We start from the raw sequence: 25,724 nt of genomic DNA, 5'->3' as shown, positions 1-25,724 counted from the left end.
TTCTTTCTGGCGTCGACCTCCACAAAGCCCGACGCGGCAAGTTCAACTGCAAAAGTTTCGCCATGACTAATAACTCGGAGTAAACTCGACGAGCCGGCCCGGCCCGGCTAGTTCTAGTTCTGGCCACTAAGCTAGCTGCTGTGTGACAGCAACATGTGACAAAGTAGAGATCAAGAGTTCGCGACAACAAAACACAAGCGGCCAATAAACGATGACATTCATATAAACCAACAACAACAAGACAGATAGTAAATAAGTTAGCCGGGCTAAAGTTAGCCGGCTGCGGCGGCGAGGAGGAGGAGGAGGACTCACGGACTGCGCCTCCGGCCGCGCGTCTCGCCGCAGCACGATGAGCTTCTGAAAGCGGGCCTTCATCCCTTCCAGGGACATGTCCGCGGAATTCGGCCGGGACCCCTGGCCCCGCTGCTGGGCCCGCCGGGTTCTCCACCCCCCTCCCGACCCGGGCTCCACCCGCGCGTCAGCAAACCACGTCCCGCGGACGCGGAGTCCTTCCCACCCGGGCCGCTCGTCGCGAACGCCGGCAAGTCTGCGCGTTGTACAGTAGACGCGGCTCAACTTTACTTTTGACCGGCGGTCGGTGTCAAAACTTAACGATTTGACTCTGCCGCCTGGTGGCCGAACCGCGAACCGCAGGCGAGTGGATCGCAGCCAAAACTTCACTCGCCGTTCTGCTCTCCGGACTGGATCCAGGAGCTTTAACCTCGTAAAGAGGACGAAATGTTACAAAAAACGGTGCGGAATTGTTCAATAAACGCAGAGCACGTGGAATGATTTGGGGAGATCCTGTAAATAATCTAGGAATTGGAAGTACGGTATGTGAGAGCTGTCAATTTACACATTTGTTAAAATCTTCTGGGTATCAGAAATACACAGCAACATTAAGGGCTACTTGGATACTCCAATGTACCTTTACCGCCAATATTTAAGGTCTTAATCCCAAAATTTGTAAAGAATCAGGTTCTGTATGATAAGAGGGTAATATTTATATGTTCTTACTAAACTCCTAGTAAAATACTTTTTTTTTAATTTTGCCTGACAAAGGTCCCATACGCAAGCAGGGACACACTGTGTCTGTAAAATACATTTTTGTTGCAATGCATTTGCTGAAATACATTTTTGGCGGCGATGTGTATCTTCATAACCACTGCATGTCCTGTAACAAATGTTAACCTCGACAAATGTTGCTCTTGAACTTCTGAAGCTACCTTTTACAACCTTTATAACCAAAACGGTGTCGTAAATGCACCTGTTCATTATATCCAATGCCAGCAGACACAGAGAAATTATTGTTGTACCTCCCATAAACACACACACACGATCAAACACATATCTGCCACTGGGGGGCAGACGTCCTTCAACACATTCTTAGCCAAGATCTATTAAACCATGTCATTGGATCTGGGATCCCTCTGATACATATAACAACAAAGGTCAAGGTCAGACACGCTCCTCAACAAGCTTTTTATAGATGTGCCTTGGTGCAGAGCAAGAAAAAGTGCAGACATTTGCTCCCTTTGTCCTTTCTTCTCCTTCGTGAATGTTTTGTGTATCTGTACTTATTTTTACATCACAGCAGTTCACTGTGAAAAGCTGTTATTTTAGGCCATGATAATGAAGTGGATTTATACACTTATTGCGTTATTGTTACTTTTAATACAATACAAATTAATACACACACACACACACACACACACACACACACACACACACACTACCTCTGTTATATTGAGTAATATTTATCCAGAGCGACTTACAATCAGTAGTTACAGGGACAGTCCCCCTGGAGCAACTTAGGCTTAAGTGTCTTGCTCAGGGACACAATGGTAGTAAGTGGGATTTGAACCTGGGTCTTCTGGTTCATAGGCGAGTGCGTTAACCAATAGGCTACTACCACCTTCATAACCACTGCATGTCCTGTAACAAACGTTCACCTTGACACACATGGTCTAGTATCTCTTACTCATTTCACTAGTTTAGGGCTGTCTGTCTCATTGTTGTCTACATGATTTTAGTTCAATGTTACAGTTTGTCTGTGTCGCACTCTATGTCAGTATGTAACTTTTGTTCAAATGTTACATGTAGCACCAGGTTCTGGAGAAATGTTGTTTCGTTTCACTATGTACTGTTGAACATTTATGTAGCTGAAACGACATTAAAGGTCATATGCACTGTATCCTCACCTTATGTTGATCTTCACTTTGAAAGGCATAACAGAATGCCCATCCTTCCTCCTGGACCAGACAGCAAAAACAAGTTGGCTCCAGGCTATTGTGAATGAGTTTGGTGATCCGATGTGGCCGATGTTCCCAAATGACCCCGTGCTGCAGGGGATCCCAGGGTGTGTTGGGTCCAGCCATGTCCAGTACACACCGCACAAAATCTGCTGTCACCTGCAGAACTACAGGCTTGTTCTGGCCTGGTGATCCCAGAGAGAAGGACCGATGAGCCGTCAGACCAACTGGCCAACCTCTGTCCCCAAGCTGAGGTCTTCGGATCTCAGCCAGAATCCAAGGAAGCATAGTCATGGTGGTGAGAGGATGCACAGGCAGCGAGCCAACCATGTACAGGCGGTAGTGGACCTCCTCTTCAGCACCATCACGCTCATCCTATTGACCAAAAAAAAAAAAAGAAAGAGGCTGACACCTCAACAACAACTCTACATACGATATGTAAAGGAATCTCACCTGGGCTGAGTTGAAGCAGGTTGGGTGATCTTGGGCAGGGGTGTTGTCACCACTTCTGACTTCGAAGCAAATGCCCTCCATGATTTCCAGGCCTATGAGGAAATTAAAACGTGTCATACAAATACTCGGCGGCAAAGCTAGTGTTGTAGACAATAAAAAGACCTGCTCCAATGATCTGTCATCTGTCAAAGAAATACATCGCTTGAAACGCTTTACGTTTTGGGTGGTAGTAGCCTAGTGTCCCTGAGCAAGACACCTAACCCCGAGCTTGTCCAGGGGGACTAATGCTGTAAATAAATGCTGTAAATGCCGATAAATGTTGTAAATGTAAATTTGCATATTTATTGCTTAACATGTGACTAGATGCAATTGCTGAAAACAGTGTGAGAACACCATACAGATAAAGAAAGGACATTTTCCAAAACATCCTTCTATAAGACCAAATATGAATAAAATTGGTGTCAGTCGCGTTTATAAAACTCGGGATTGCTCTACTTGCAGAAGAAGTCTTATGTCTAAGACACCAGAAGACTTTGAGCCTATACAATTTGGACTGAAAGACAGAGGTAATGAGGTACAGTCTGATAAATGAAGCTTCTACATTCTTGAATAATTTAAAAACTAGAATGTTTTTCAGTCCAGTCAAAGAAAGCAGCCACCCAGATTTTTTTTGTTAAGTTGCCAGCATGTGATATACTGCAGAGTGAGTATGGAGTATGGCACGTCTTTAAATGCACCATTAACACGGCAAAACATACGCGCTGTCTGGTAGAACGTGACACTCAGACGTCTACTACATCCTTCACACAACTGCAGACAGAGCTCCCTGTTGACAGAGCGGAAATGTCCATCATGGCCTGCCTGTTGGTTGATGGGAGATTCTCTGGAAAATCAAAACTTAAATGCTTAAAAAAAATTGGTAATATTTTACTTTTACAGGAGATTGTACTCAGATAATGTGGGACATAATTTCATTTCAATGAAACACTGTCACCTCTCGCGATATTTTTTTACTAATTTCAATTAAATTCAAGGTAAATTGTTATCATAACCCAGATATTCAGAGTTCTGTAAAGTTATATTGAATATATATGTTATATTGAATAGTGCATCAGGCTTAATTAAAATATTCATACAGTGCACCACATTTTGACCCTTAGTCCTGGCTATCATATGTTAAACTTAACAGCACTCGTGTAGCTTTTGGACCAGTGACATTGTTGTCAAGTGCGTCACACCATCTTGGTCATTTTAGTTGCATATACAGTACTGGCCAACAGTTTGGACACACCTTCTCATTCAATGTGTTTTCTTTATTTTCAGGACCATTTACGTTGGTAGATTCTCACTGAGGGCATCAAAACTATGAATGAACACATGTGGAGTTATGTACTTAACAAAAAGTGGAGACCTGACCTCCACAGTCACCGGAACTGAACCCAATACAGAGTAAATAACATGTTTTCAGTTATTTCACCTTTTTTTTGTTAAGTACATAGCTCCACGTGTTCATAGTTTTGTTGCCTTCAGTGAGAATCTACCAATGTAAATGGTCATGAAAATAAAGAAAACACATTAAATGAGAAGATGTGTCCAAACGTTTGGCCTGTACTGTATTAGTATTGCATAAACTTGATTTTTAAAAAAACTTTTGACACCCATTATCCACGGAAAGTAATCACTTTCATGAGCATGTTGTCGTAATTAGAAATAGCAGTTTTATGCTGTTTATGTTTAAAACTGTATGTCACTTTTAAATAAATAAAAAAAAAACCCTCTCTGCTGGAAAGTCTCAACTAGTGCGAGAGGAAACGAAAAGTTCTAATAGCGGCGGCGAGCAACGTGCGCGGGCCGGATGTGGTGCGGAGACTCGGGGACGCAGCGGATCGCGCAGCGACGGAGACGACCCGGTTCGCGTGGCCCGCCGCGACACTAAACGAACCCTCGTCCCTCGAGGGACAGCCGTCGTGCGCGACCTGGACTCACCTGGGTCCCCGCCGTCGTCGCCCTCGCCTTTGCCACGACTCAGCGCGTCCCCGCTGCCGTCGCGCTATTAATAGTCGCGGCCCGGGCGCGCGCGTGTCCTTTACGCGCGGCGACATCCGCCAGCGTTGCTGCGCGTTTTTCAGCGATTCCGCCGGTTCGACCGCGCAGACGCGTTCACTCGATGTCGGGCACAGTTACCGCCCGGAGTTACGTTACGCTACGCATTTGGAAGTGCGGTTTTACGCACGAAAATTGGGCAGGACGCTTGAGAACTACTTTTTTAAGTGAAGCGATCGTCATCGTCAACATTTACATTTACAGCATTTACCAGACGCCCTTATCCAGAGCGACTTACAATCAGTAGTTACAGGGACGGCCCCCCCCTGGAGCAACTTAGGGTTAAGTGTCTTGCTCAGGGACACAATGGTAGTACCTTTCACCTACTGAAATAAATTTGCACATCGTGAAACGGAAGATTCTAACCAAGCAGGATTTGAACCTGGGTCTTCTGGTTCATAGGCGAGTGTGTTAACCACTAGGCTACTACCATCCTGTCCTCTCCTTTTAGCCCATCACCCTTGGTGAGCAGTGGGCGCCTTTGACGGTTCAGGATTCACGTTATGATCCTCTCCATTTGCTGCTGGGCCCCAATGACATATGGACCCCTCCAGACCTCTGAATGTATGCTGTGGTATTTGTGGTATCAGGAGAAAATCCTTTAAGTCCTGTAAATTGCGTGGCGGTGCCTCCATGGATCAGGTTTGTTTTTCCACCTCACACACCCCACGGGTGCTTGATCGGGTGAATTTGGAGGTCAAGTCAACCACCTTGAACTTATTTTACAGGCAAGCCATTCTTGAATGATTGCTGTAGGTCACATTGTTCTACTGACTGAGTTTCACTGCTTGTTCTGAAGTTTTCATGCAGCACTGCATTAACAACAGGCACAGAAATCATTACATGGACCCAAGAACACTTCTAAAAAACATGATCCAGAAACATCGGATTGTCTTTCTTATTGGAGCCAAAGTTCATATAAAATGTACAGGGACAAAGAGTCCTGTATTGGGACGACAGATCCCTCAGACCATTTACAGGCTGTTGTGGTAAGAAGGCCGAGTGCTTACACCGTGGTGACCATGCTCCTGCCATCAAATTCTGCAGGGCAGAGAAGCAGAGCAGTCATCCGATCGCTGCACGCTGGTGATTTGGATTCGCTGCTTGGGGCGATGAAACACAATGTTTAGCATCTCACACCTCTAAATTTGTTCGAATCCTGGCTCGGACCGTTCGTCTTCTGGGCTCTCTAGTTTCCTCCTGGAGTCCAAAGGCATGTACAGTCGTGGCCAAAAGTTTTGAGAAAGACACAAATACAGATTTTCATAAAGTTTGCTGCTTCTGTTTTTTATTATGGCAATTTGAATAGACTCGAGAATGTTATGAAGAGTGATTAGATGAATTGCAAAGTCCCTCTTTGCCATGAAAATGACCTTAAAACCATTCCAGCCCTGCCTGTTACGTCCTTTAGGCCGTAGAATGGCTTGGGGTGCTCTGTTTTGTGCATCTTCTCTTTTAGGCTGTCTGCTGGGGGGGAGGAGATTTGGATTACGGTTCCACCCACCAATTCCCTCGTAAACTGGCAGCCAATCAACGCACAGGACAGAGAACTACACAAGGACCATTCCAGCCACCATTCAAGGCTCATTGTTGTGGAGCCAGAGGAGGAGGAAGTGAGAGGAGAGTTTTGGAGTTGGAGTCTTGGATTGTGTTAGTTGGATAAGCCTTTGTTGTGTGTTAGTGATTAGTGTGGTTAGTTGTGGTTTTGTGTAGTTGTTTTGTCTCTCCTTTCATGGTGTGTTGTCCTCCTGTGACTTGTTGTGTAGTTGTTGTATATAGCACTTTAGGTTTGGTTGGTTGTTCACTACTCACTGTAAATAAAAGCACAATATTTCACTTGGGCTTGGTATCTGTGTCTTCCCACTGCACACATTCCCCTCTTTTGTCATGTTTCCTGACCCCTAGACGGGGACGTGACACTGCCACAAAAGGACCGTTAACACAAATGAGTGTTGACGAGCACAAGGCTGGAGATCATTCTGTCATGCTGACTGTCACCTAAATCAACCATCATAAAAAACCTCAAGGAGAGAGGTTCAAGAGTTGTGAAGAAGGCTTCAGGGTGCCCAAGAAAGTCCAGCAAGCGCCAGATGATTCTGGATCGGGGTGCCTCAGGATCGGGGTGCCACCAGTGCTGACAGCAACTTCTCCCAACCATCCAGAAACAGTTTGCCTTATCCAGCATGATGGCGCACCGTGTCATAAGACCAAAGTGAGAAATAAGTATGAAAAAAACTTTGAAATTTATGGGTTGCCATCGGTCAGAATTTGCCCAGAAATTAATTGACAGCATGCCAGGATGGATTGCAGAGGTCTTGGGGGGGGAAGGTCCAGCACTGCAAAAATTGATTGTAATTGTCAATAAAAGAGTTTGAAACTGCCTGTAAGCTGCTGAGAGAACACATACAGAACAGACCAAAAGTTTTTACATCATTCAATGTGTTTTCTTTATTCTCATGACCATTTACATTGGTAGATTCTCATTGAAGGCATCAAAACTACGAATGAACACGTGGAGTTATGTACGTAACAAAAAAAAGGTGAAATAACTGAAAACATGTTTTATATTCTAGTTTCTTCAAAATAGCCGCCCTTTGCTCTGATTACTGCTTTGCACACTCTTGGCATTCTCTCGATGAGCTTCAAGAGGTCGTCACCTGAAATGGTTTTCCAACAGTCTTGAAGGAGTTCCCAGAGGTGTTTAGCACTTGTTGGCCCCTTTGACTTCACTCTGCGGTCCAACTCACCCCAAACCATCTCAACTGGGTTCAGGTCCGGTGACTGTGGAGGCCAGGTCTCCACTTTTTGTTAAGTACATAACTCCACATGTGTTCATTCATAGTTTTGATGCCTTCAGTGAGAATCTACCAATGTAAATACTCATGAAAATAAAGAAAACACATTGAATGAGAAGGTGTGTCCAAACTTTTGGCCTGTACATTCCAATTATGCAAATAAAAAGGCCATTCACACAGTCTCTAACCGGGGCAGTGGTGGCCTAGCAGGTAAGGAAAAAGCAGACTCGTAATCAGAAGGTTGTCTGTTCGATTCACGACCGCCAAGGTGCCACTGAGCAAAGAACCATCCCCACACACTGCTCCCCAGGGAACTTCTATGACTGCCCACTGCTCATTAAGGTGATTGGTTAAATGCAGCGGACAAATTTAGCTGTGTGCATCATATACTGTATATCATAATGAATCATAATCACTTCACCTTTATTGAACCTTTTAGTCCATAACCAGGGCAGTGGGTGCCAGAGCTCATCCTGGAATGGTTGGTACAGAGCAGGGAATCACCAGGGGGGCACTATTTTGCACCATGTCCAAATATGCCCTTTTTTGTGTAGACTCTGATTGTAAGATGACACCACCGTACTAATTCACATGATAAATGAACAGACCTGACCATGCCTGACTGTCAAATGTTCAAATTATTTTGTAGGTGTAGGTATTGGTCAGCCTCCTGCAATAATTGTGAACAGAGTTGGGGAAAATGTTTAATTTTGATGTGACAGGATTATAGTATAACTGACATAAGAGTTTGAGATCTCTGAAAATCTGTAAACTGATATAAACATGAACATTGCATGGTTGTTCATTAAAAACAAACATGAAAATGTTTACATGGACAAACAGCAGTCAGGTTTTAGACTCTATCAAAAGTCACTACTGAAATGAGGGGAAGACAGATTCAATAACAAAAGCCAGCATCAGGATTTCTGTTATCTGTTAGTTACATAATGATAGCTGAGAATTTCAGGTTATTACCATACAGCCCAGGAAGACCATTTCAATACTCCACACCAGCTGGCTGCTGGATGTGTCATTTGAGGTAAGGCGTCTGGAATGTTTCTTTTCTGCAAATCTTAGTGTAAGTCATCCAGCTAGCCTTTGTTAAATAAAAAAAAAAAAAAAACAAGTTAAAAATATGAGAAGCCTTTGCATTATATCATGCACGGTGAACAAAATATTAATTGGTAACTTGAGAAATAAATTCAATATAATAATTCAATAATAATTTCAAACTCTGGCATAAAAAAATGTCAGTAAAATGTTATGCTAATCTTGGATAATTTGGACTACGCAGTTAGTATATGGGCAGGTGGGAACCAGCAGGAATGTAGTTATAACTCGTGCACTGAGCATCATGACTCATTCAGGCCGTGGCTGCAGATTGTTCTTCTTGGGCTGGAAGAAGTCCTCAATGATGGCATCAACCAGGTTGTCCAACTCAGCCTTCAAGTGGGTTACATCACTGTCAGACACAAACAGAAATATACACACATATAGTCAGTCAATGTCAGTCAAAATACTAATTTAATGATTTCAATATGAGTTGCAATATTTTATTTCAGAACAGCAGCAGACTGGGCCAGTGTTTAAAAAGACAACGCAGTCTACTACTAGAAACTACTATTGATTACTACTACCTTTGGCCTGATCTCTCCGCACAATATGACATATAGGGTGGTAGTAGCCTAGTGGGTAACACACTCGCCTATGAACCAGAAGACCCAGGTTGAAATCCCACTTACTACCATTGTGTCCCTGAGCAAGACACTTAACCCTAAATTGCTCCAGGGGGGACTGTCCCTGTAACTACTGATTGTAAGTCGCTCTGGATAAGGGTGTCTGATAAATGCTGTAAATGTAAATGTATTGGTTGCTTCGGGTCGAGATTTGCGCTGAGACTGTTGAGCACACACCGGTCACAGTTTTCTTCACACATCCTTGAGACTTTACACATTTGTCTGGCTCATACTGCAGAAGTGTGCTAATATGATCTGTGACTCTGCCCACATGCCACACCCTTTTTTCCCCAGACAGATTTTTCCCATTAAGTCAACATGGGACGAGCTCTCATGACCACAATTTTTATCGTAGACACCCAAAACTCAGTATACAGCATCTCCATAAGCCCCTCTTTATGTTCATTCACTTTTTTGCCAAATGGCCATGCCTGCACTCCTCCTTTTCATCCCCTATTTTTCCCCCAATTCACTTATAATGGAAAATGTAACCTGTCCTCGGTTCCTCACATTTCAACATATTGACATGAAACTTAGTACATACCTTCATCTGAGGTCAACTAAATTTTCTCTTTCACTCTTTAACCCTACTCCTCCTTTATCACGTTTTCTTGACGCATTTTGACGTTAGCATGCTAGCATTAACATGCTAATTTGTAAACATGCTCCAAATGCCACCAAATTTTATGTGATGCATCATGGCCACGCCCTGTTAGCATTTTTGATGTTAGTGTGCTAACACTAGCATGCTAAAATGTACATTTTTAAACATGCTTTAAACATAACCAAATTTCTTGTGTTAATATGCAAATTAAAGCATAAATACCTAAATTGACCAAATTCACGAAATTAATTAATAAAAACAATATTTGTCACTCTTCCTCTTCAGCCTTTCTTCCTCTCATCTCTTTTAACGTTTTACAATTTCAGCTATTCCACGAAATTAACTTATTCAAAAATGAATTTGCACTTATTTGCACTGCTTTCCAAGACAAAAAAAACCCTCCCTTTTCTAGTTGCAAATTTTATAGAAATTTCCATCTTGTTGGACTAATAAAGGTTTATCTTATTGTCTTTTAACTCTTCATTAAACCATAAAATACCTGTTTCCTGGGGCAGCACACAGCTCTGTGTAGTATTTTATCTTTGGCTCAGTTCCACTTGTGCGCATAGTAGCCACCCCTCCATTAGCAAAGGTGAAGGTTATCATCTGGCTACTCTTACTCGTGGGTAAAATCTGATGAAGAAAGAGATAGTTGTGCAAATTCTTTAATAACTCTTTAAGTTCGTATGCATCAAAGGTTGACATGAGGCTCACAGCTTTTTTGTCAGGCTGAGTGCTGTCATAACCGGTTGTCAGGTCCCGGACAGCCAAAACTACAACCCCCCCACATTCAGTGGGGTAAGTGCTGGGACCAGTGTAGTTCCTCAGGCGTTCAAAAAGTCGGTGGATGGTGTCCTGGTCATGGCAGATGAAGTAAGAGTTTTTGGTGATGTGGTATCCATACCTAAAAGAAATAGAAAAGTATTTTAGATATTCATGTTTGGCCTAAGCAACCCAGCCACTGGGGTTGTAGGTGACAGTATGCTAGATGCAGGTCCCAAGCCTGGCTAAATGGAGAGGGTTGTGTCAGGAATACGGGTGCTATGGAACAGTTATCCCACACTGCGGTCTGTACCTCGGTTTCTGGGCCATGGTTTCGGTTCATTTTTGGTACATGCTTTGTGGGTAAAGATTCAAGGGCTGCAACTATCGAAATATTTTTGGAACTGAGTATTCTGTCGATTTTACATTGATAAATCGAGTAATCGGATAACTCATACTTTTGCGTTTTTAAACAACTATCTCTCATGTTACGCAACATGAAAATTCCCTTAAAATGAGCAAGCAATTGGCTGTTCCTCACAAAAAAAAAAAAAAAAAAAAAATCAAACTCAATACTTTTATTATATCAAAGCTTAAAAACATTTGGGTTACTGGCTCCAGAACTAAGCTAATTTAATCTATCTTTCTGTGAAACATTCATGTACAAAAATAAAAAAACAAAAAAAAAAACGAAACATAGGTTAGCCTAATTGTCCTTAGATGTATTTTTATTTAAAAAAGCAAAAAGGGGTGTACCCTTTGGTACTATAGCCCATCTGAGAATAGAGAGAAAAAAAAAAAAAGTATAATAGAGAGAATAGAGAAAAAAAAAAAAAAGTATAAAAATGTACAAAATAGTAAAAAGAAAATATAAATAAACAAGTATTACTAATAATCCAACTTAAACAATACAGTTCAGTTTCCAGTTGTATCCAGATGAGGTAGGTAGGTAGTATGTTTGTATTTGGGCAATGTTATGTGCAAAATAGAGAGAATTATCATGCCTCGTCACTATCGACTCATAACACAAATACTTACAAATAATGTACCAAGACACGCTAATGTTAGTTAGCAATAAAAAAAAAAAAAAAAAACGATGTCCACGCAGCGTAAAACGGTCCCACACTTCAGACATTTTATGCCTTTTAGGTACACCGGCATGTTCACTTTCCGCCAATAAATCGTGCCTCCTTAAATCTTTGAAATGCGTGTCAGTTAAAACAGTCCGTGTAAAACAATGACTCCGCACTGTGTAGCTCCGCAGAAGCAATTCGATAATAGATGGACTTTGGTGACTAATTAAACGAAGCCTCGAGGCAAAGAATTTTCCTCGAATATTTTTTGTAATCAAATCATTTGAGTTATTCGAATAATCGTTTTTTTTGTCAGTACAACAGTATACAGTGCATTGAAATAATGATTCACACAGACCCCCCCCTCATAATGCAATCATAAAAGAAAAAAAATGTATATATACACTAAACAAACTATACTAACTAAAACTAAAGCTTAAATACTGTACAGGTTTCTCTATAGGAGAAAAGTAAAACTTTTTTTACTGCTGTCTGTTGCTGAAAGACAGCAGGGAGCAGGAAACACTGGGCCAGTACATTTTTCATGCCATGTAATGTGTTTAATAGAGGCATTGTGCTATTTCAGTGTTTAATTTCTATCATTTTACTTGGGCTTGGCCGGTAAATGTGCGGTAAGGTGATGCGTTTTGATCAGCCATAAAATTGCTAGCTTCTGGTGATTACGAAAGCAAAGTCTGAGGTGTGGGGAAAAACTTAAAATTGTTAAAATGTTTAAATTACTTGTAACATGCACAAAGCATGTTGGTACAGTCCTGGCATGTTGGTACAGTCCTGTTGGCTGGAATCCGCTGCCACAATTATGTCGGGTTCGGGTTCAAAGAGCAGAAAAATTTTCCCACACCGGAGCGACCTCAGATTTTTTCCGCACCATTGGTTGATTGGTGTAGGCCCAAATTGCATGGACATTGTTGGTCGATTGGTCTTGTCCCAAATTGGTCGCACCCTAGAGCCCTGGGGACTTTCACCTGTTGGCGCTTGAATGTGCATTCACTGGACATTTCAGGACCAATCTCATCAAATGAACTGCAAAGCTGAAATCCCACAGTCCATAAAATGTTAAACCATGCATGGCGGGTCGAATGTTTTACCGAATACCATTGCACCCCCTAGTCAGGAAGGGCATCCAGCGCAAAAACGCAAAACGCAAAAAAAAAAAGTCTATTACGCAGACAGCCAGATTGATCTGCTGTAGCAAACCATTACGAGAGCAGCCAAAGGAAGGTGATTATGTTCACAATATTTTATATGGTGATATAAATGCAGTGGCGTCAAATATCGGTTTTTTTTGTATGCAAATTTAGTTCAGTTGTGAGCTATGTTGTTTTGGTTGAATTACTAATGTAATACGATTCACACAGATCGTACACAGCATTTTGTATATCAGCTCTGTTTTTACATTTTCAGTAAAATTTCTGTACAGTCACAAAAATATTATGACAACCGTATCATGACCCTTGTGTTGTGACACCCTACAAGCAACCTAAACAAAAATGACAACAAACCACACCAATAGTTGTAAGTAGTATGAGTCCTAAGCAAACATTGCACATTTGAAATATAATAATCTATAGGTGTGAAAAATTCAAACGGTTCTCTCACCTAACAGATTTATCATAAAATAGGGCAGTGACAGAAAGCAGGTTGTAGTAGTCTAGTGGGTTACTTACTCTTCATAAATGGCTTTGAGCTGTTGCGATAGAGTGATTTTCTTTGTTGAAAGGTAGGAGGTCATCTCTCCCACAATTGCTGCTGCACTAACACCGTCTTTATCCAGCACTGCAGGGCTACACATGTACCCTACAGGTCCCAGTGGACATAGTAGCACATGAACTCATACACTGTAGAACACTCAGCTTGTAGAATCAAGCTTAACTGTAATTTGATTGATATTTTAAGGTTCAATGCATAGTCAATGTACAGAGTGTCAAGAATACAATCTCAAATTGAGTGTGTGAAACATTATGCTCCAGTCCCATACCAATTGCCTCCTCAAATGCAAACAACACTTTCTTTCCCTGTTCCAGCAAATCCTTAGCTCGATTTCCCATCCATTTAAACCCAGTCAGGGTCTCCTGAAAAACAGACAGAAAGACAAAAATGTTATTGAACAACAACACACCAATCAAGCCCCCCAGACTTGAAAATTAAAAAAAAGTTTTCAAGTGAAAATATTTTAGCTCCTTTGTTTTGATTATTAAAATATTGATTAGATTAGAGGTTATTATGCAGCTGGTAAGACAACAGAGTAACAGTTCCATTCTAGGTATATATTACTTACCTCAAAGTGGAAGCCCTCTTTGAGAGCGATAGCTCGTAGGATCTTTGAAGAAACTGTGCTGGCCAGCATATAGACGTCCTTCGGGTCCCCTTCACCATTTTGCTTCCAGCACTGAAACATCCACCAGCCCAAAAGAGCCCCCAACTCATTTCCAGAAAAAACTGTCCACTGGCCACTTACAGAGAAAGAAAAGAAAGCATTTTACCATTACGGTGCAGAAAAATTAAAAATATTCCCCCACTTAAAGATAATTATCAATGTCCACAAGCTTGCAGGCCTCTTTGGTTGGAATGACTCATGCAACTCACACATACAAAATTTCATTAAAACCATTGCAAATGAAGCCATGTATAGAGCATCCTATTCATAAATTATAAATGATTATCATAAATTATCTTCAATTATATCAATACTATAAAGAGCCATTTACACAGTATACCCTTTCTGTTTCTCAGCCACAGCCAGGCGGTCTGCATCAGGGTCATTGGCCAAAATGATGGCTGCTCCTTCCTTGTCTGCAAGCGCAAAAGACAGCGTCTATGGAAAAAAACAAAGAAGAGGGGAAAAAAAAAAAAAAAAACATAAGGCATAAAAAAATGACACCAGGATATTTTTGACATTCCTCCACCAAACTAAGAGCTACTCACCAGAACGCCCTCTCCCTCCTCTGGGTTTGGGTATTTGACTGTGGGAAACTCAGGGTCTGGATCTTTCTGTTCCTGAACAGCAAATGGTGGATGAAGGTCAAATGCCTCGAAGGCTGCCTGCACAAAACTATGGCCTACACCATGAACTGAAGTGTGCACGATTTTCACTTCTGACTTCTTATTGACGTCTCTGTGTGAAGAGAGAGACAATTTCAAAAGAAATGAATTCCAACAATTTAACATTTAATTGTGGAGCCTGCTATAGGAGTAGGGGGGGTTTATGTGCTCCGACTGCCATACCAGAGAGCCTGGCAATCAACCTACTCAAAAGAAATCTTTTCACTCAAGCACAAAGACACTCCAAGACACATAATTTGCAATCAGTCCTTTCTTGTTTCCATCCGTTACTTCAGACATATTTCATGTGAACATGCGTCTACAGTTCCCGACAAAAGTTTTGTTGCTTGTGTACAATTTGACCTCAAGTGCCACTGAAATATATTTCTAATCAAGATTTTTTTTTTTTTTTACAAGAAATGGCTCATTTTATTCCCAACAGCTTATGTAATAAGGTTTCAGCGCAAAATGAAATTGTCAAAAATTATTATAATATTCAAAGTTAATCCCCCTTGAGTCATTTTTGCAAAGACATTAGTGTTCTCGCCTTGTTATCTGAGCTTCACCTGTAACTAATAATGGATCAATTAGGTCTCAGGTGTGTGTAAAAAGAACCCCAGTACACTAGACCTTCACATCAACTGCAAACATGCCTGAGATTCACCCTGAGACTAAAGTGTTGATTATCAAGAGGCTGAAGACCAGATCCACTGCTGATGTGGCAGACACCTTCAGAGGATTAAAAAAAAAATCTGAAGAGACTGGAGATGTTTTTGACCAGGCCAGGGTAAGGCAGACCCCGCAAGACAACTGCTCGAGAGGACCATTTGTTGGCTCGAAAAATGCAAGGCCAGCCCATTTTCCACTGCAGCAGAGCTTCATAAGACCTGTCCAGAAGCCAGCACTAAACAAAAGACACTTGAAAAACTGTGTGGCATTTGCAAAGGCCCACAGCCTGCTTAAAGGATGGATGGTGGTGGATTTTTTCAGATGAATCTTGTTGAATTACACCATAGTCTCCTCAAATATTGCAGGAGGCCTACTGGAGGCTGCATGGATCCAAGATTCACCCAGAAAACAGTGAAGTTCCTCAAGGCAAAGAAGATCAAGATGCTCCAGGATTGGCCAGCCCAGTCACCAGACATGAACATCATTGATGTGTGGGGTAGGATGAAAGAGGAAGTATGGAAGACGAAACCAAAGAATATCGATGAACTCTGGAAGGCATGCAAGACTGCTTTCTTTGCTATTACGGATGATAATGTATGACATAAATTGTATGAATCCTTGCCAAACTGTATGGATGCAGTTCTTCAAGCTCGTGAAAGTCATACAAGATATTCAATTTGGATCTCACAGACATTACATTTTTGTATTTGCAGTAAATTTGTGAATGAAACTTAATTAATTTCAATGCATTCTAACACCAATGACAAGACACATGACTATGTGATAAATAAACAATCATTATCAAGCATCAATTTAATAATTAGTTTTTTTATTTATGCATCTGTACCTGTGCAAGCAGTGTTTTTGAATAGCAGCAAAGTATGCTTTGTGGGCATCCTGATAGGGATCTTTAAGTAGAGGGCTCTGTATGGCTCCATCTGCATCCCAAGACTGAGGCCAAGGTTCCAAGTTCTCTTCTATGGTTGTGGAAATGCCTTTATCATGCGGCGGGATGATCTGTGCACCGTTTTCCCAGTACACCTGCCAAATGGGCCGTAAAAAGACTAGGTAGTACTTAGGTAGAACTTTGAGATCTTGCCACTAATCAAAAAATAATAATATCTAACCTTGTAACCATTGTCTTCCTTGGGGTTGTGGGAAGCAGTAACCATGATACCGGCACATAATCCTAAATGCACAATGGTGAATGGCTGAAAAAGAGAGATCTGAGTGAGTAAGTGAAATTACCCCCACAAATGTAGGGTTCGTTTAAACAAAGGCACTGACACACAAAGTACAAAAAAGGTGCAAAAGGTCAGTGCATTGCCATGAAATGTAAAACCCTTCTTATAATAACATAAACATAATGCAACAAGGGAGACGTTATGGGACGGCACTTTGAAGGAATGGCTGCAAAGAATCTTTCTTCAATGTATTTGCTTGTTTATTACATTAGGGATGAAAAGTGTTCCTTTTAAGAAAATGCAGAAAACTTCATTAACCACAAACAGTGCTGCACTTCTTTACTGTGCCACACATCTTTGAGCTTTTAGTTTTTTTATAACATAACTATTGTTTTAGAATTGTACACAATCCCGACTCAATGGGGCAGTGGTTGCCCAGTGGTTAAGGAACCAAACTGCCAAGGTTCCAATGAGGTCCCCTTCAGCAAGGTACCGTCCCCACACACTGCTCCCGGGCCCTTTCATGGCTGCCCACTGCTCACTAAGGGCGATTGTTAAATGCAGCGGTCACACTGTTGCAATTTCTTTCACTCTCCTCATCACATAGACAGAGGTAGTCATCAGAGTGCAGAGGATTAGTAAAGTTCCAAACCATACTTGCCCTGAAATTACATATGTGAGCTATTACTCTGGTATGTCTCTGGTATGTCACTTTAGATTAGGGCTAAACCAAATTGCGATTTATTTTACACATATTTTCTGCTATTTTCTGTTCAGTTTCCTTACCACAAAAGGTGTGGGTGTGATGTCAGAAAACAGGTAGACCGGCACACCTCTGCTGATGAAAACTGCTGCCGCAAGAGTGGCAAACCTTTTACTGCTCCCACCGCTTGCAGTGTGGGCACGGGCATCAAATCCAATCACCACCCCTCTGTCCTGCAAGTCTGAAAAGCAGTGCTCCAGGTAGCAACAAAACCCCTTAAACAGAGGAGGAGAACTGAGCTCAGCAAATCAAAGAGGCAACGACATGCATGCAATAAGAGAACAGCAAGAATGCAGATTAACAGTATTTCATATCAGAAAAATGTATGCATGTTCGACTGTAAAATTCCTCTGTTTATAAAAAGCATCAATTGTGAAAGAATTGTTCAGTTAGCATGAGACTTAATTTTCAAACACGGATTGGACAGAACAGTGACCTGACCTTAAGTCCCATGACATGAAAATTTCACTTTGTGAGATTATTTAACATTAATACCAGTTCTCCTAGTCTGTCTACAGTCCTGCAGTGGCTAGAAATGGTAATAGGGGTAAACAGTGTTTTGGCCATTCTGCTCTGCCGTTTAGAGAGCAGCAGCTCAGATGGTCGGATCTGAAATTTGTCCCCTTATGACGTCATAATGGGAAAGGTTACCCCCTGTTTCTCAGGCTTTGTCCGACCAGAGAATTTCCCACTCCTACACTGCTCTGTGATTAGATGTAAAAATGAGCACAAATGTATTTTTTAGTTCAGTCATAAACTAACTTCAGATATAGTATACAGGGACCACAAATACCTCAACAAAAGCACCTATTGAGAATCTGTGAGATTTGCTGGAGAAGAGCTTACACCGTGGTTTGAAGGCCCTTTTTCTTGAGGGCATTTATCATAGTAACTCACCTGTGTGGTCTGGATGATGGTGAGGTCATTCATGCAGGAGGTCCCAGGACCCATGGGTGCCCTGAGCCCTGCTGTACCAAATTCCATCCGGGTCCCAAAGCATTTCTTCAGTTTTTCCACAGACCCTTCTTTTACCAGGTCCTTCACTAAGGCTAAGGTCTTTGGGTTCTAGATCAAAATAAAGGAAAAAGTTAATCAAAAGTGGTATTGAAACACAAGATCAATTAAAATCAATAAAAATTATATGCTGACTTGATGTCTTTTAGTATTTAAATATCTTAATTAATTATGGTTAATACCATAATCAACTACATAGGTATAGAATATTCATAAAACTAAGGCAGAGATGTCTAATAATAATCATGTAGCAATAACTACTCTTCGTAAAAAACATGACGTGATTGTCACATGTGATACACAGCAGCACAGCACACGGTGCACATGTCCTCTGCATTTAACCCATCACCCTGAGTGAGCAGTGTGTGGGGACGGTGCTTTGCTCATTGGCACCTCAGTGGAACCTTGGCGGATCGGGAATCGAACCGGCAACCTTCTGATTACGGGGCCACTTCCTTAACCGCTAGGCCACCACTGTATATGGTTGATCATAGCTGTATATTGTTGATCATTTTTGGATTTGTTTTACAATACAGTCTGCCAGGTTTGACCACAAATGCCTTGTTATTCTTTTTTTTTTTTTTTTTTTTTTACTTCTTTGTGTGCAGTAAGAATACTAAACACTAAATATTCGGGCAGTTTATTAATTCTATTTCATTCTATCATCTTCACTATATGAGCCCTAATTGACTCATGGGCCTTTCCCAACATTAAAAAATAATTTGGATTAAAGTTTGGGCCCATATTTCTATTTATTTATTTTAGCAGTTTTTGTTTTTTTTGGTGGGTGGTTGTAGCCTAGTGGGTAGCACACTCTCCTATGAACCAGAAGACCCAGGTTCAAATCCCACTTACTACCATTGTGTCCCTAAATTGCTCCAGGGGGGGACTGTCCCTGTAACTACTGATTGTAAGTCGCTCTGGATAAGGGTGTCTGATAAATGCTGTAAATGTAAATGGTTTCAAATTTAAAAAAAGGTTATATGTGCTGGATATAAATTAACAAATTTACTGCCATCTGCCAAGCTCCTCTGTGAGGACGGGATCCTGTCAAAACTCCGGCCCAAAGCCGGTCTGTGCGCCATGTGACACAACTCGCCCCAAAACCCAACGTCGCCAAGGTCACATGTCGCCGCTTCCCCGCGTCACGTGTTCACGTCAACGAGGTTAAAGAAAACCAAATCTGCCTAATGAGCACGCGAATACAATTAGGACTCGTTGGGACGCCATTTCTACGCACCACCTCGCCTATAAACGGTCCATTTCACTATAATTTCACTTTCTGCAGTTGGAGGTAGAGTTAAAAAAAAAAGGACCGGGGACGGGTGTCGACAGCACCGTAACACCTGCCACCCCAATAAAGGTCGATTTATTTTTCTAGGAGACGGACTGTGATTTACAAACCCACATCGCCCCTCACTTGACTCGCTTGACTCGTTTCTCCGGAAATTGTTCCCCTTTTTTGCGCCGAGCTTCTTCGCGCTGCATGCTAAGCTAATTGTCGCATCGTGACGTTAAGCGCTAAAAACAACAACAAAAAAACGCTGTCAGTTTTAATGAGTTCCATTCTACGGATTCAAAAAGGAGAATTGAGGGGTAACTGTAACGCGTTCACCTGACCAGACCTTCCGCCACCAGCCCCCCCGTCTGTGGACCCGTGGACGGGGAACGAGAAACGCGGAGACGCTTACTTGATCGAGCTCCAGCCATCGTGCGACGGCGCTTTCCAGGCTGCGGTCCATGTCCGACCCCCTCGCCGCGCCGCGCGTCTGTGCGTGTGCCAGGCAGGGACTCCCGACTGAGCTCGGACGCTTCCTGGGGTCGCTGTCGTCATCGAAGTCGGCGACTCCACGTGCTCAGATGCCTCCGTCGGCTGTCGCCGGGGGTCGCCATAGCGTATCAGCCGGTCTGGATGTCCGGATGCCCTTCCTGACGAAGCCCTCCCCGTTTATTTACATTAACACGTGTGGCGTTCTTGTCCAGAGCGACTTTTACAACAATAATGAAAAAAGTAATGAATTCATTAAAATGAATTCAACAAGTAACGTAACGAAATGTAAACGTTAAATAATGAACATTTGCACGGGTTGTATATGCGCGTTTGTTCAGTGTTCAAAATAAAAGCCCAGACTTTTATCGTATCCGAGAAATTGTGAACTGAACGTCATAATATACATTTTAATCAAACAAAAGTCAAAAACAAAATAGTAATAAAATACGATTTTTTTTTAAAAAAAGTTCATTTTCTATATTTGGTCCTTTATCACGACAGGATTTTTGTGGCCGGACGTTGCCTAACCCGGAAGTGGGTTGTCGGTGTTGCACACGTGGGTCGCGCCTAAAGTTCAGCAGTCTATATAATTACGAGGGAGACGAAACGAAATGAGTAAAAGTGCTGCTGAAACAAAGCGAGTTAATTATTCATACGTTACTTAATGCCGATACAACGTGAAGCCCGGCCCAACAGTTGCACTGTCCGCCCGTGACGTCAGATTTTCCGCAACTGCTGTAAGTCTGCAGCGGTTCCGATCGAGCAACGATGAAGCATCAGCAGCAGCAGCAGCCGCAGCCAGAAAGCCTGTATTTGGAAGTGCGGACCGACCGGGAGGAGCCCGCACTCCCGCTGCACTCCTCCATCGCGCTTTTCCTGCTCTCCTACTGCCAGAGCTCGCCGTTCGACGTGCTCCTGCTGTCCGCGCAGTCCGGCCAGCGGTGGCCGTGGCGGGGTTCTCTGCCCGAGACCCTGGCCGGGCCCGCCGCGCGGCCAGCGGAGGCGCCGGGGCTGGTCCGAGCCTGCAGGATGCCCGCGGTGGCGGACGCCGACGGGCGCTGCTGCAGGGCGGGACTGGCAGTGGTGCTGAGGCACGTCGTCCAGCGCACCTGCGACAAGAAGGCCGCCTGCGTGGGACTCGCGTCTCTGCTGGGTTTCAAGAAGACCTGCCTGAAGGCGTGTGCCGAGGTCAGTTATCTAAAGACATGCAGAATGTCCCTTATTATAACAAAAGATGATTTTTTTTTTTATTTCCATAAGTGGGAAAGTGGACAGTGCCAGATAAGAGCAGCAAAAAATAAATAGCATAGATAATATGCTGAATGAATAATATAAAACTTCACTACATAAATAAACAGTTGGAACAACTGTGGATGGGTGGTGAAAGTGAAGTGATAAGTGAATTTAAATGTGTGTGTGTGTATATATATATTTGTGTATGTGTATATACAGTACAGGCCAAAAGTGTTTTCAATTTTCATGACTATTTACATTGGTAGATTCTCACTGAAGGCATCAAAACTATGAATGAACACATGTACTTATGTACTTAACAAAAAGTGGAGACCTGGCCTCTACAGTCACCGGACCTGAACCCAATCCAGATGGTTTGGGGTGAGCTGGACCGCAGAGTGAAGGCAAAGGGGCCAACAAGTGCTAAACACCTCTGGGAACTCCTTCAAGACTGTTGGAAAACCTTTTCAGGTGACGACCTCTTGAACATCATTGAGTTTTGATGCCTTCAGTGAGAATCTACCAATGTAAATGGTCATGAAAATAAAGAAAACACATTGAATGAGAAGGTGTGTCCAAACTTTGGCCTGTACTCTAGGTAAGTGTATGTATGTATAGAGTGGATATATATACACTTTGCGCATAGGAAAATGTATATGAATGCAATGAATACAATGAGGTTCATGTTCTGGCAGGTCAGTAAGTGGACTAGGCTGTGTGAGCTGGAAATTCCCTCTGCAGTTGAGCAGCATCTGCTCGACCCGAAAGACGAGGCACTTCAGATACCCCCCGCCGTGCTGCTTTTGGAGAAGAGGCTACGAGAGCCCGTCAGAGTTCACAATGACGACAAGCTCCGCCGCCAGAAGCTCCAGCAGCAAAAAGGAAGGCCCGCCCCGGCTGCACAGCCTTCTGGGGAGTCCTGTGGACTAGAGCTCACTGCTGCCATGGCCAGGCTGTCGGCAGACGAAAGTCTGACCGTGTCCACCAGGGGCTCCTCCGACATCAGGAAAGTGAAAACAGACGAGCTGCCGGAGCTGGAGCACGTGTTCGCAGAGGGACTGTACTTTACGCTCACTGATGTGGTGCTGCTGCCATGTGTCCATCAGTACCTGGTGAGAAGCAGTAGATTTTTTATTGCCAAAGCTTTTCCCATTTGACCATAAATTGGACAAATTTGCATTTAAACTTTAATGGCTATCAAAGTGTTTACTATATTTATTCAGTGTGAAAGTGGACTTTAGAAAGTGGTTTACCTCGTTTGACTTATTTTTAACTTGTGTGGCTTAAATAGACTGGACCTTTTGATAAAGCAATACTTTTCAATTTGACAATAATAACTTACAATGATTAAGGCAAGTGACAAAGCATTGAGTATCCCACCCAGATTTGTACTCATCCACTCATCTGTCTTTCCTGAGCCTTTTCTGTTCTGTTCTCCTCTTTCAAACCCCGCTGTCGGTAATTTTCCACCGTGTTTAGTATTGTTACTGTAAAGGTAGCAACTTCTACAGTCAGTAATGATTCAACTGTTCAATGATCTGAGCAGAATCATCTGGACCTGGACAGGTACTCAGCAAATACCTGCTTCTCAAGCAGAACCACTTTAAACAGATGAACCGAGAAATATCGGTTTTCATCAAAACCGCATGTGCCGGTGTCATAATCAACGCTGCATTTAATATTTTACGCGCCCGGCCTTTGCCAACAAATTTATGTTTATGGCATTTGGCAGATGCCCTTTTCCAGGGCGATTTACATAAGTGCTGCATACAGCATTTTGTAAGGTTGTAGAAAACTGAGCAGGACATCTGAGACCATGCCTCAATACATAATCTCCTCACGTCACGCAGGGTCCTAGACTTTCACTTCAGCTCACATTTTCAGCCTTTTTCACTGGAAATTCAGGTCTGCAGAATCTATATATCAGTATATTTGGATTGATTTAGAGATTTAGTCACAACACAGTTTTGCTGCCTCTTTTCAGAGGAATCTTCTTTCCGTCTATAAGGGAGGAAGCCAGTGGTGCCTTAAGGGGTCAGATGTGCATCGTTGGCTTCCAGTTTCACACTACGCCTAGCATGTCACTTCCCTGATGACTGCAGGCACATGAGAAAGAGACGTGGAGGGCGTGTTTCAATCTCGGATGCCTTCACCCTCTCCATTTTTTTGATTCTCACTATCTGGGAAAGGATGGTGATGAAAAGATCCTCAGCTCAGCAATTATGTTCACGTTTTCCTTTCAGGATTTCAGAATGGTGCAATTGTAACAACGCCATGCGAACTTGGACAAAATTGTAGTCTTCTTAGATTTGAAAATAAGTGCTTTTTCAGAACATACCAGACAGTAGCTTTTGTCACTACCACCATTACCACCATCACATGGTTTTATTAATTTTCTTATTTGTGATTTATTTTCGACCACCTTATAAAACAATTGTGTTTTTCCTGCGATGTGATGCGGTTTCTCTGTCCTTGGCAGGTTTCTGTCCAGAAACATTCGCCAGATGTTCTCAGCCACCTCCCACTTCTTCTGCGCTGGTACTGTCGTGTACAGGAGGTGCCTGGTGTAATCACGGCAGCAAAGGATTGTGGGATGTCTCTCTTCAGTCCTCAAGCCCCAAAGCCCTCATGCACCCTTCCTGGGCCTGTGGAGCCAGGCGAAGTCGAGAAGGGACGTGTTGGGCCTAACCCTGAGACATTTGTTGGAGGCCCAAGGCCCACCCTGACCAAACTCAAAGTAAATTACCTGTTTGTTTCCCGCATTTGTGTTCAGTTACCTTCTTTTACTGTCTGTTTCTTTCTCAGTCTTACAGGCCAGGCAGAAGGTGCAACAGAAAAAAATACCTTTTTTCAGACCTGCGCAAACTAACAGTGCGTTATTAAAAAATCTGGAATGCTCAGGACCACATATTGCATAACCCTGTGGTCCGATGGGTCCAGAAATGAGGAACAATGAGAACACACACCAGCTGTAGGTTTTCTTTTTTGCTGACTAGGATATGGATTACCCAGTTTGCTATCTACAAAGGAGTTATTATGGTTCCTGACTCAAGCCCTGGTTATGGTGCGTAGGCTCCAAACTAAATGCAAATCAAAATAAAATGACAAAGTATTGCATACAGGAAGTCTTTTAATGGCTTAACTACTGTATACATATTCATGCTATTCTCTGTGCAAGGGGCAGTGGTGGCCTAGCGGGTAAGGAAGCAAACCCATAATCAAAATGTTGTGGGTTCAAATCCCTATCTGCCGAGGTGCCACTGAGCAAAGCACTGTCCCCACACACTGCTCCCCGGGCTCCTGTCCTGGCCGCCCACTGTTCACCAAGGGTGGTGGTTAAAAGCAGAGCACACATTTTGTTGTGTCACCGTGTGCTGGGATTCCTGTACTTCACAATGACAATCATTTCACTTTCTTTTTTTTTTTTTCCATTTGTCTAAAATGGAGAAACACAATGATCTCCAGTTTATCAATACAAAAATTTTGAGATGTTGGACAATCGACGCCCCAGTGTACATCCATAATCATGGCGGCCCAGCCAAACCTTGTGTTCTGGCCGTGCAGTGTACATCGCAGGGACTGTAACATTGCACAGTTATCACCTGAAATCGCCTGTTTAGATTTCTGTGTGATTAATTTTGCAGCCCTACACTCAGTAAACCCCAGAACTCCCAAGGCAGCCCACTGCTGGGAATGTTTTCCCACAAATTATGCCTCCTCCATGCAAACCTTGTCCATTTAATGACCACCTGTGTGGCTTCACAGCCCCAAGCTGCACTGGTAAAGGATTTATAGAGTCCAGATCTGCTCCCAGCACTCAACTACCGGCCCATGTTATTACAGGATCGCGTAATGTGGTGGCAGGGCTGGACTTTTATTAATGAGCTTACACCTAAGGTGCATAATAACAGCTTCGGGGATCGTGATTTTGGATTGCTGCAGAATCTGAATAAGGACTGTCACAACATCCCACTGCAATTTATTTTGTGGCAAGCAACCTTCCTTCAAAGTACTGGATAACTCTACTCTAGGTACACTTTTAACACAGTGAGGTTTTACACTGAGCAGCCGTAACATGATGGCCAGCTGGGGGTGGGTGAGATTTATGAAATGAACACTTTGCCCTTGAAGTTAATGGGAGCAGAAGCGATTGCCAAGTGTATGGATGGACTGAAGGACTGAAAATGATTTTGAGGTGTTGACCTCCAATCGAGCATCTGTGGGATGTGTTGGGGGGGGTTCAAATCCA

The 25,724-nt window shown here is 42.8% G+C and overlaps 3 protein-coding genes across 9 annotated transcripts in view; 1 reads left to right on the top strand and 2 right to left on the bottom strand.

The window, feature by feature from the left end:
• The window catches only part of tbc1d1 (TBC1 (tre-2/USP6, BUB2, cdc16) domain family, member 1), a 39,240-nt gene extending 34,418 nt beyond the window's left edge, over nt 1-4,822 (bottom strand). For 3 of the 5 annotated variants that reach the window (XM_028975133.1, XM_028975134.1, XM_028975136.1), the window contains exons 1-4: nt 4,692-4,822; nt 3,464-3,531; nt 2,706-2,797; nt 2,202-2,627 (exon numbers count right to left, since the gene is read on the bottom strand). In XM_028975133.1, coding sequence (XP_028830966.1) covers nt 2,202-2,627; nt 2,706-2,797; nt 3,464-3,531; nt 4,692-4,807 — 702 coding nt within the window. In that variant the 5' untranslated portion in view covers nt 4,808-4,822. Of the gene's footprint in view, nt 1-312; nt 576-2,201; nt 2,628-2,705; nt 2,798-3,463; nt 3,532-4,691 lie in introns of those variants that run through there. The other 2 variants (XM_028975135.1, XM_028975137.1) reach the window with 2 other exon arrangements.
• Nucleotides 4,823-8,294: 3,472 nt separating this feature from the next.
• pgm2 (phosphoglucomutase 2) lies at nt 8,295-20,697 on the bottom strand. The gene is made up of 13 exons (XM_028975151.1): nt 20,163-20,697; nt 18,355-18,522; nt 17,481-17,672; nt 16,638-16,721; nt 16,358-16,551; nt 14,725-14,914; nt 14,517-14,614; nt 14,078-14,252; nt 13,778-13,871; nt 13,467-13,596; nt 10,658-10,847; nt 10,443-10,576; nt 8,295-9,065 (listed from the first exon to the last, which is right to left on the bottom strand). The coding sequence occupies exons 1-13, from the start codon at nt 20,211-20,213 to the stop codon at nt 8,963-8,965; spliced, it is 1,803 nt and encodes a 600-aa protein (XP_028830984.1). The 5' UTR covers nt 20,214-20,697; the 3' UTR covers nt 8,295-8,962.
• Nucleotides 20,698-20,786: 89 nt separating this feature from the next.
• The window catches only part of gstcd (glutathione S-transferase, C-terminal domain containing), a 43,511-nt gene continuing 38,573 nt past the window's right edge, over nt 20,787-25,724 (top strand). For all 3 annotated transcript variants that reach the window (XR_003749420.1, XM_028975147.1, XM_028975148.1), the window contains exons 1-3: nt 20,787-21,430; nt 22,171-22,587; nt 23,955-24,212. Coding sequence is in view for 2 of the 3 variants with exons in the window: in XM_028975147.1 (XP_028830980.1) it covers nt 21,011-21,430; nt 22,171-22,587; nt 23,955-24,212 (1,095 nt within the window). In the remaining variant the exon portion in view is untranslated. The remainder of the gene's footprint in view (nt 21,431-22,170; nt 22,588-23,954; nt 24,213-25,724) is intronic.

Source organism: Denticeps clupeoides, chromosome 4 (genome assembly GCF_900700375.1).
Source record: "Denticeps clupeoides chromosome 4, fDenClu1.1, whole genome shotgun sequence".
NCBI lineage: Eukaryota > Metazoa > Chordata > Actinopteri > Clupeiformes > Denticipitidae > Denticeps > Denticeps clupeoides.
The sequence above is the reverse complement of the archived record's forward strand: the minus strand, read 5'-3'. Positions and strand labels throughout refer to the sequence as shown.

What these genes read in the sequence shown, in the direction of transcription:
- pgm2 (XM_028975151.1), bottom strand. Translation starts at nt 20,213, where the DNA reads ATGGACCGCAGCCTGGAAAGCGCCGTCGCACGATGGCTGGAGCTCGAT. An exon ending in GTGGCTGAGAAACAGAAAGG is followed by an intron (nt 14,253 to 14,516) that starts GTATACTGTGTA and finishes TTTCTCTGTAAG; the next exon opens with TGGCCAGTGGACAGTTTTTT. An exon ending in CTCAAAGCCATTTATGAAGA is followed by an intron (nt 10,848 to 13,466) that starts GTAAGTAACCCA and finishes TATTTCTTTTAG; the next exon opens with GTATGGATACCACATCACCA.